Source organism: Vitis riparia, chromosome 1, assembly GCF_004353265.1.
Source record: "Vitis riparia cultivar Riparia Gloire de Montpellier isolate 1030 chromosome 1, EGFV_Vit.rip_1.0, whole genome shotgun sequence".
NCBI classification, from domain to species: Eukaryota; Viridiplantae; Streptophyta; class Magnoliopsida; order Vitales; family Vitaceae; genus Vitis; species Vitis riparia.
The window spans coordinates 16,302,590-16,314,353 of record NC_048431.1 but is presented as its reverse complement, the minus strand read 5'-3'; the positions used below and the strand labels follow the sequence as shown (position 1 = coordinate 16,314,353).

Below are 11,764 nucleotides of genomic sequence, written 5' to 3'. Positions count from 1 at the left end.
GAATTGTTGTTGCATAAGGTACTTCTTACCACTATTATCTATGCCTTTCATTTTGCCTTGAGGACAAGGTGTTTAATAGGTTAGGGAAAGGACTTTTGGGTAACATTTTTCTTATCTTTGGGATGAAAACCAATGAATTTAGTTGATCAAAATTTAGTTAGGAGGGAGAGTATTTATCTTTCTTTTGAATTATATTTGATTGAATGGTAGAAAATTTAGCACAATTGATCTACTTTCTATTTATATACACTTAGAGGAGGATAGAGTTAGATTGAAAACTTATAAGACACCATTTTTTGGATTTTTGATGAGTTGAACTCATATCACATAATGTGCATAGGAATTGAAGTTCCTTAGACTAGGAAAAACTAGGATGAACTTGTTAATGGAAAATAATAAATGCTAGAAAAGAAGACAAAAAAATTAAATAAAAGAGAAATGCTAATGTGCCTAAAATTATAAAATTAATTCATAAATGAAGTATAATGTCTTAGTTAAAGCTTAAGCACTTGTCCTGAGGAGACAATGTAACTATTATCTTCAAACCTTAGTGTCTATATATAATTAATTGGTTAGGAGTCACTACAATTATGTTTCTCACAAAAGTTGAGAACTAGATATCACTTGTAATAAAAAATAAAGGAAATTGAACTTTATTCTAAAAGGCTTGAGGTGTAACCTTGAAGGTTCATGACCTTTCATGGTTATTAATACTTGGTACCTAGCTCAGGAAAATTGCAAGAGATAACGATTAAACCCTATTGAGCCACATAGGAGGAAATTTATTTTTCTTTTTCTTTTTTCTTTTTTTAATTTGAAAATTTCGTGGAATAAAGTGTCTTGAAATAATTCTTGAATGGCTTATATTATAAGAGGATATTAATTATTGAAAGAGCTACTTTTCTAGGATGCCTTTAAGCTAACACCTGAGTTTTCTTAGAAATTTTCTTAAATATGATTTTGAGGGGTATAGGTTGGAAATTAAACCTTGAGGACTTCTTCAGTATATGGAGATGCAGTAAATAGATTGTTTTGAAGATTCGACTATTTGGTTAATCTTTGATTTTGAGAGATAGTTTAATATCATTCCACAAAAGCTGATTTTTGTGCGAGTTAGTGTATATGAAATGAAAGATGGAGGCTATTCTTGAGTTTTATTCCTTATATTTTGCTAAGGGCTAGCAAATGTTAGTTTGGGGGAGGGATTTTTATACAAATTAATTAGTGTTTTTCAGGAGCCTAAAAGAAGTATTTTATGGAAGAAAAGCAAATAAATCATTCTACTTAAGCTTTTATTTGTGTTAGTACTTATTTGGTGGTTAATGGAGATATTTTGAGGTTATATGCAACAAAATAGGGAAGCAAACCTGTTATTTTGTATACTAGAGCAAGAATCAATATTCAAGAGCATTTTATTTTGATATTGAATTCACTCTTTCCTATTATTATTTTTAATAGTTATGCTATAATTTTGCCTAGGGATGTAATTGATTAATCTAGTTTTGTTCTTAAATGTTTATAGATGATTAGGTGACACTAGGAGATCTTGTCACTTTGCTTTTTTTTGCATTCTATATAAGGTTGGTTCTTGGTATGTAGGGGTGTTTTTTATGTTTAGCTTTGGGCTAATTTGAATTTGAATTTTATTTTTCCCTCCACTTTTCATATCATTTTCTCTTAGTTTCTCATCAACCAAACATAAAATGAAGGTCAAATTTTCCATGACTGGGGGCTAAATATCTACATATTTGGAAGGGAAGTGTTCCAAGGTGAAGATTAAGGATAAAATTGTATCTCTTTATCATGAATCTTAATCTCTATTCCTAATTCATGGATTTTATTAATTGAAAAGGTAGAATTCTCTTAAAGTCCCCTTGATAAGGCATAGGTGAAGCTTTCTGGAGACAATAAATTCTTGTCCATTAGACATGGTTAATTGTTCTTCAATTAGATCATCTATATGCAAACTCTTAATTAGATCTTAAGATGAATTAGTGCTAAAATGTTTTGATTGAGAATATGATGGAGTGAAATAAATTTTGCTTGGAAAGAGATCCTATTTAATGTCTTGATTGGATCCAAAGGTCAAAATTCTTCTACATATTTCAACCTTGTTGGGTACCTATTTTCGAAAATAGTTATGAAAAATAGGTTTTTAGAACAGTTTTTAAAAACCATTCAATGACATTTTGTAGAATAAAAGTCCATTTGGAAACGTGAAATGTTTTAAATCCGTTTTTAATATTTTTAAATATGTTTTAAAAATAATTTTTGTATCTAGTGCTTTATTTTTAGTCATTTTATATGTTGGTATAATTATTTTTGAAGGCAACTCAAAGATATTCTCTGAAAATATAAGGGCCCGTTTAGCGGTGTTTTTTTAAAAAAAATTTCAAAATAGAGAACAAAAAACAGTTTTTAATTTTTTTTTTTATAAATAAGAGTGTTTGGTAAGATGTTTTTTAAAAATAGTTTTTTAAAACAAAAAACAAAAAACTTGTTTGAATGAAAGAATTTGTATTATTTTTAAAAACAATGTCTTAATTACTTTTATTTTATAAAAAATTTATAAACTTAATTTATAATAATATGAAATCAAACTCAAGTTAAGTCTTATTAAAAAATAAAAATTAAATATATGATTATGTATGATTTAAAGATATATTTTTTTTTAATTATTAAACAATTTTTTCTTATTCTAGTGAAAAAAAATTACAACAAGATAAAAATAATTTTCATATTCATTTTTAATACAAATCAAATGAGTTCTTTAATTAATTTTTTTTTTTTTTAATTTCTTGTTTAACCATGATTTCTTTTGCTTGTTCTTAAAAAAATTGAAGTCTTATTAAAAATAAAAATATTTTTTTAATTACAAATAAATTAAAAAATAAACATTTTTTTTAGTGAAACATAAATAGTAATATTCTAATAAAATCATAAATTATATATTTAGTAGAAAATATACTATTTTATTATATGTTAGAAACATAAGGATATTAATATCTTTGTTTTTTTTTTTTTTTTTTTTGTTAAAAATGAATAATACTAATTGTCAATAATAATTTTTTTAAAATGAATAATGAATAAAGTTTTACTTTTTTACCATTTAATGAGTCAAGTTTTTTTTATTACATATGCACACATTTTAATTGGATTGTTTTTTTTAATTGCAGATTATTCATAAAAATTAAAAGATTTATTAAAAAATTAAAGTATTAATTATGTTTTAATTAATTTATAATCTATTTACTTAGTGATTTTTTTTTTAAATAGTTGTGTGCATGGAATAAATAGTAAAGTCATGACTCATGGTGTATCAATTTTTCTCTATTGTTTTTTTTTTCAATGATTAGATTTATTTTTTAGTACCAAATTATTTTTAAAAAAAATGATTAAACTCATTAATAAATTCAATAAAAAGTGTCACTTGATTTTAAGTTTATTTTTCTAGTGGAAAAATTTATAAAAGTTTAATTATATGCAAAAAAGAAATAATAGAGTCATTATAAACTATTTTTTATTCATAAATTCATGGTATTAATAAATTTATTATCTAAGTTTTAAGTTATTCTTAAAAATTATTACACTTGTTAATGAATCCAACACATTAACTCTTATTTAATTTGGAGTTCATTTGCCTACTAAAAATAAAAATAAAAAAATAATAATTTTATATAGAAGAGAAACAATAGAATTGTTTTAAACCAAATTTTTGTCCATAATTTTTTTATTAATGAGTTTATTATTTAAATTTTAAGTTATTTTTAAAAATTAGTGGACTTGTTAACAAATCCAACACATTAAGCCTTGTTTAATTTGAAATTAATTTGCTTAACGAAAAAAATAAAAAAATAATGATTATATGTAGAAGATAAATAATAAAGTATGTGTGTGTTTCTATTGTTTTTAAAAACCGATAAAAACAACTTTTACTTGTTTTCTAATAATTGTTCTTTATTTCAATTTTTTTTTAAAAAACCAGAAAAAGAGAATAACCAAACAGTATTATGAGTTTTTAAAAATTCTGTCAAACAGTCTCCAATGTTTTCTATTTTTAAGAATAAAAAATAAAAAATAGCTTTTTAGTTATCAAACATATTTTTCTTATTTTTTTTGTTATGAAAAATAGAAAAGTGTTCTTGAAAGAAGTTGCGAAATAGACCCTTTACCTATTATTTTACTTTTTTATTTTATTTATTTTTTTATCCCCTTTATATTCCATTTTCACTTAATCATTTATAATTCATTTCATTTTATACATTTATATTTGAATGTTCGTTAACAAATTGATTAAAAAAGTCCGTAGATCTTAAGGAATTCATGCTAATCTGTAAGTAAAACCACCTCAATCCTCAAGGAGTTGACTTATTCATTTTAACTTTGAGGACTGATAGATCAGATGATGATGCCATTAATTTGAGTGCCAAATCGATTCACGGATTTTAAAAAAAAAATAAATAAATAATAATTCATTGGCACTAAAGAAAAACCAAAACCCAAAATTAAACATATGATATAAGGGATCATTACAACAAGAAGAGTAATAAAAATTGAAGCATGAGTAAGAGAGGAATTTGTGGGCCTCAAGGATTGACAAAATTGCAATTAACTCGGATTTCGCCATCTTCACCTGTAAGGACCTGAGTATTTCCAAGCTTCTCCATTGACAATGCAAATTGGCTGTAGAAGATTGAGGGTTTGGAAACCAATGTGGCTACAAGATCTGAAGTCCTTGAATCGAAGCCTAGCATTTGATCAGTGGCTAAAAGTCCCATGTTGTGCTGAAGATTTTTGTAGTACATGACATCAAAAGTCCGTGGGGTTATAGCGTCTAGGTCCACGTACTCTGAGGCCCATCTGCACTTTCTTCTCAAGAACTTCAAATATTTAGGGGAAATAGATGGATCGGGTTCGCCTGTGCCGTGGAAGTCATAGAGCCGGTGTTGCATCGCACCACATGTGGTCCTCCCGATGGTGTGCGCTCCTGCAGACAATTTAAAGGAAGACAAATAAATAAAATAATATGCAATAGCCCCACATGTAAAGCAAAGGGAGATTAGCAGCTCTACATGTAAAGCAATAGGGACGGAGCCTTGATTTATATGCCAATATGTGATACTTATGTCGGGGTTTTCTGGCCGGTTTCTCAGAATCTCAATTCATTGAGTGTGCCCCTGTTATACGACCCTACTTGAAAGTCATATTAATATTACTATACCATGTGTGCATGGAATTAGTAGTGATGGGACCAACTCACCTGAGAGGACAACCAAATCAAGTACATTCAGTCCCTTCGACTGGAAAAATTCAAGCAGAGCAGTCACGTTTTCCCGCCCCATGGGCACGGTTTGAGCTTCCTTGTCAATAGATACTCGCCCATCTTTCCGCCCGTAAGGAACCATCCAGAATGGGACTCGAACCAGATCCAGACCAGTGGCATCTCCGGGTGCGGGACTCAGAATGGTGGCATCTCTGGCTGCAGCGGTCAGAATGTCTGCACATGACACGGTCTTGGGGCACTTCCTCTCAACTTCTGCTTTGATATCATCAATCACTTGGAACCCTCTCAATGTCTTGCTGGCATCTGCCCATCTCTCGCTCCCAGGATGGTCTAAAAGAATGGAAGCATCACATCCCTGCAGTGAACGCACAAGACTTAAAAATATATATATATGCATATGAATTTCGTTAATGGCATGCCATAGTCACAACTAATTAAAGAGCGATGGCAATGTAACGTATTGAATTGCGTAATTCATACCCTAACTGCGCAATCATGGAAATGCAGTCTGATGAGACTGGCAGCAAGAGTGTAATCCTTGTCTATCCATTCCTTGACTTTTCTGTTGATGATGGCTTCAAGATCTGGACAAGTCTGGCGATAACAAGAATATGACAGGCCAGGCAACATCTCATTCAACGATGGATTTTCCAGATAAGTGAGAGGGTCAATTAATTCTTCTTCTTGCTCTTCATATTGGGCTGATGAGGCTGAAATCAAGAGCAGAGCGAGGATAGGCAAGAGGAAGCAGCTGGGCGTAGAGAAATGCATGATTAATTTCTTCCTTTCTTTTCTTCAAAACTAGGAGCCCAAATGGAAAAAGCGATCAACAAGACTCTGTTGTTGTTGCTGATGATTGATTGCCAAATGTCAATTGGGCTGCAGTGCTTGATTTCTTTGTATGTTTATATATCTATTTATATAACAAATAATACATAGGAAGACGTACGTTGGAATCTATTACGTAGAGAAAGAAATACGTGAGGCGCACCCCTGCGACAAACAAAGATAACATGCCGACATGTACTCTAGGAGTTGAAGACCGTCAAGTTGGACAGAGACATCCATAATTGAGGCGCAGTGACTGCCACGGCACCACCATAAGATACCCACGATTTCTGATTGTATGATTAGGCCCTCAATTCAGCTGAAAAGTTGTTCTATATCTTATAAAATTTGGCAGTGAATGTCTAGAGACAATTCAACCTAAGTCGGATTCAGCGGAAACAAGCATTCTCAATCCCGTTTCACAAAATCTACTCATTTGAGTTTTTAATACTGGAGTTAAAGAATCACATCAATTCCTTTCATTCTTTCACCAGGGAAATGTAAATTTGGCCATGTACCCGAAATCCAGTCCAAGCATTAAAATTCTGGAAAAAAAATCCAAAAATATTATCCATGATGGATGGAATTTCAACCCTTTGAATTTGAACTCTTATAAAAAGTCAAAAATATAAAATGCCTAGCCATCAAGCAAACTTTATCTAATTGTTGCCCATAAACTTAGTTATATTATTAAATTGTTGGATCTAGAAGTGGACTTAGAGGCTAAGAGCTAAACTTTCAACCGGATCGGAAGGATTGTTTGGACTTAATTCCGATTGCCCAAGCCTGACCCAAACCTGAACCAAGAGCACTTCAGCCTGACCCGAATCCATCCACATGCCTAACCACAGACTACTCTCAGCTTCAAACCAAATAAAGCTCATGAGATTTTCTTATATTAACAGGAATCTTAAATAATCAGGCAATTAGCATCTTACATGAAATTTTTTTGTATAATTAGAAAAAATATCATAAAATATAATTCTCCCTATTAACGGGAAATCCTAAAGGGCCAAATATTTTCAAAAAGGTCGACGAAAATCATCGATAAATCAACAATATAATAGTGAGGAGAGAAATCATCGCAACATTGGTTGGTTGAGCTGTGTGGTTGCACAATATCATTGAGAAATCAATGATCAACTGATGAATTTATATCCCTTATTTTATTTTATTTTTTGTGAATATTTTTCCTTTTATCCAATGACCTTAGATTTCAATCCTAAACCAATGCACATAAAAGAGCCCCTATTTTCTAGACTTAATTCAACAATTGGGAGGTGATTCCAACGACTATTTGAACATCTAATGGTCAAATTTTATCCAAGCTTTGATCCAACAATCATAAATGAATTATAACATTAAAATGATCATCCAATGACCATTTTGGCTCATAATTTTTTTTATTTATAAATACTTTATGCTCATTTCCTTTCATCCACAAATCAATTGAAAGCCTCTTGATATGATATTGCTCAAATTTTATTTGTGATTTCTCTCAAAATTTTATATTGAGAATTTGGTGTTGGATTTGTGGATTAATTAACTCCAAATCAAGCTTTATCAACTATTTTATAATGTATGTATGTAAGTCAGTTTAAATTATCTAATTAGTAGAAATTTAATAATTCAAATGATTGAAATTAGTAGTTTAATTTTAATAATAGTTTAATATTAAACTTTAATTATAGTCTCTTGTATTTGTATATTGCATTTCATTTATGTACATTCAATTACTAATATTATATTATCAAGTTTAAATGTAGTTCAATTTAAATAATCTAATTAGTACATTTTCAATCAATTTAAATGAATCAAATTAGTAGTTTAATTTGATTAGCCATATCTAAAAGAATACCAAAGGACACAAAAATCAAGAAAAATACAGAGAAAAACTAAATCTCTAGAAATGCTCTAAACAAAGTGTAGAACAATACTATGAAGACGAAAACTCGAAAAACAAAGAAAATTGACCTCAAAAGTCAAACAGACGAAGGTCTAGAGCACTTGAGAGAAATAGGGAAACGTTTAAAAACCAAAAGGCATGCGAGATAGGAATTTATAGTTAGACGTACCATTGGATGCGGATTAACGCTCGAGCGAGACACTTGATGGCTATGCTGCTAGATGAGGCACTTGAGCATTGGATGTAATGCTTGAGCGATCTGAACCTAATTTCAATACTTACAAGGGATAGAAGTCTTAACCAAAAAGTTTGGGATCAAGGATTGACACCAAATAACAAAAAAAAAAAAAAAAAATTCAAATGAGCATATAATTATGTTTTAAAACTCTCAACATTAGATCGATTTGTAATAACTTAAGTAAGTTAATTTAGATAATACACATCAATCCATCAAGAATGAGGTTTTAAGATCAAAGGTCAGAGTTAATCATAATCTCAATTTCAAAATCTCAATGCATAACCATCAATATATAAGACAACCAACATAGAAACATAAGTATTGATATTCAAGGGAATACAACTTATTGTCTAGTTATATATTTCAAAATTAATCACTTAGAAGAGATCTAGTCATGCCTTTGATCAAATTAAAGAAAACATCTAGTCAAGTTGAACTAAGATCGCCAAATTTCTATTTAACACCACCTTGTTGATCTACATACAACACAACTTGACTCCCCCTTAATTTGGTACCATATTTTCTTTTTTCTTCTTCTTTTTTTTCTTTTGAAAAGTGGAGGCATTGTACACCATGATCAATTTGATTTTTCATTTTGTTTTTATTCATGGTTGTCTTTGTATCCAATTTGGTGGTGTTTCCAAATATTGTAAGTGAGCAGCTTAGTTGAAAGCATGAATATTGGAAAGAGTATGAGTGTTATTCTTAACCAATGCTTCAATAATTTGCACTGACTCACTTTGGGAAACAAATATAATAATCATAGTCAAACAAGGCATGTAGACAATAAGATTTGAGCACGACAACGAATCCTTCCAAAGCATTCAATGTCTACTTTATTGAGTTCCACTTAAGAAGTCTCCCTCTTAATCAAAGACAAGATGTAACTAAAGTTGAAATTCCAATATACAATGACATTTAATTGTCATGAATCAAATATATCAATAGCGATTAACAAATATCTATGATTCCATCCACATCAAAGCTTGTAGATATAGTATATTTCTTCAAATCATAAGCTCAAGGTATTATGAATCATGCTAATATATCAAGTAAATAAACAAAAATCATATGCCCAAAGTAAAATAAGGCCAAAGGAAATGAAAAAGATTTACTGAGCTCAAAACCTTTGTGGCATATTTCTAAGATAATCAATCAATCAAGCATTTGCCTAGGGATTTCTTAAGGTACTCAAACCTAAGAGAATCCAAGGGTTTAGTAAGAATATTTGTCAATTGATGTTTAGTGGGGACAAAGTCTAGAAAAACAACTTTTTTTTTTTTTTAACAAGATCCCTAATGAAATGATAAGGGATTTCAATGTGTTTAGTATGAGAATGAAGAACAAGATTCTTTGAGATATTTATAGCACTAGAGTTGTCATAGTGTATGTTCATGGTCCCTTGCTCAATTCCATAGTCTTTCAATATTTTTTTTATTCGTAAGTGTTGTGTACAACAACTTCTAGCTACTATATATTCAGCTTTGACAATTGATAAAGATATAGAGTTTTGTTTCTTACTAAGCCAAGCCACAAGATAATCATCGATAAAGAAACAAACACTAGATATGTTTTTTCTATCCTCAACATTTTCAGCCTAGTCAGCATTGGAATATCCAACAATGACAAAAGAGGAATCATAGGGATACCACAAACCATAATCAAGAGTTTCATTTACATATCAAATAATTTTTTTAACAGTTGTTAAGTGTGACTCTTTGAGTTTTGATTAGTACCTAGCACAAACTCCAACACTAAAAGATATGTCAGGATGACTCGTTGTGAGGTAAAGTAAGCTTCCTATCATACTTCTATAAAGTTGTTGCTCAACATCTTTTCTAAATGCCTCCTTGCTAAGCTTAGTGGTAGTGCTCATAGGTGTCCTAAAGTGTTTAGAGGATTCTAAACCAAATTTCTTGACTAACTCCTTAGCATATTTTGATTGAGAAAGAAAGATTCCATCTTTTAATTACCTAATATCAATCCTAGGAAGAAGTTTAGTTCACCTACCATGCTTATTTCAAATTCAGTCTTGATTTCCTTGGCAAAATTAAGGGTAAGGTCACTAGAGGTAGCTCCAAAAACAATATCATCAACATAAATTTGAGCCACTAACAATTCATTATTGGACCTATTTATAAACAAGGTTCTATTAACTTTCCCCTTTTCAAAACTTTTCTCCAAAAAATAGGTTGTGAGCCTTTCATACCAAGCTCTAGGAGCCTACTTTAATTTGTGAAGGGCTTTCTTTAACCTATAAACATGATTGGGGAATTTTGGATCCTCGAATCCCTTAGGTTGCTCAACATAAACCTCTTCACTTAGAATACCATTTAGAAAAACACTTTTGATATCCATCTAGTAAAACTTTATCCTCAAGGAGCATGTTATTGCCAAAAGTATCCTAATTGATTCTAATATTACTACAGGTGCAAATGTCTCTTCATAATCAATATCTTATATTTGTGAGTATCCTTGGGCAACCAACCTTGCTTTGTTTCTCACAATGACCCCATTTTCATCTTTTTTTTTTTTAATATCTATTTTGTACCTATGACATGTTTATATTTAGATCTAGGGACTAAGTATTGTACATCATTCTTAGTGAATCTATTTAACTCTTCCTGAAGTATGGTAGTCTAAGATTCATTTCCTAAAGCTTTCTCCACATTTTTTTTTTGGCTCCAATTGGGAGGTATAGCATACAAGACCCATCTCATTTAATCTTGATTGTCTCATAGTAACCACTCGTTCATTAACATTTCCTATAACATTTGAGATTGGGTGGTTCTTAGGTATTTTGGATCTATGCTTACTTCTTGTTTCTTCGGATGTATCATCTAGAGATACAAATTCATCATTGTTAGGGTCAATGTTTCTTTCAAGGATATCATTAGGATTTTATTTTATGACCTCCAAGTTTTTAAGGTTATCCTCAATTGATTCCTAGGTTAAAATTTGACTCTCAATTATATTGTGATCATACCCAGTATCATTTATAACCACATTAGAAGACCCTTGGATAATCTGTGAATTTTGATTATAAACTCTATAGGCTATACTCATAGTAGAATAGCCTAAGAAGATACCTACATCAGATTTAGCATCAAATTTTCTAAGGTTCTTTCTATCCCTGAGTATATAGCATTCATTGCCAAAAGTCCTAAAATATTTAAGATTAAGTTTTCTCCTAGTCCACAATTCATAAGATGTCTTCTTTGTTTCAGGCCTAAGAAAAATCCTATTGGTAGTATAACTGGTTGTATTAATAGCTTCTACCCAAAATTGCATAGGGGTATTATACATATGAATCATCACTATAGCCATTTCTTGTAGCACTCTATCCTTTCTTTTAGGTACTCCATAATGTTGAGGAGTTCTAAGGGCTGAAAATTCTTGTTTAATTTCATTAGATTCGTAAAAGAGGTCAACATCCACATTGTCAAACTCTCTCTCCCTATCACTTCTAATCCTTACAATTAGATGACCTATTTCCACTTGCATTATA

General features: G+C 30.4%; 1 protein-coding gene across 1 annotated transcript; it reads right to left on the bottom strand.

Moving 5' to 3' along the window:
- Positions 1-4,483: 4,483 nt before the first annotated feature.
- LOC117923125 (peroxidase 7-like) lies at positions 4,484-6,151 on the bottom strand. Its single transcript, XM_034841369.1, has 3 exons — positions 5,765-6,151; positions 5,261-5,639; positions 4,484-4,987 (listed from the first exon to the last, which is right to left on the bottom strand). Exons 1-3 carry the CDS (start codon positions 6,053-6,055, stop codon positions 4,587-4,589), a joined length of 1,071 nt encoding a protein of 356 aa, XP_034697260.1. The 5' UTR covers positions 6,056-6,151; the 3' UTR covers positions 4,484-4,586.
- Between the last annotated feature and the right edge of the window lie 5,613 nt (positions 6,152-11,764).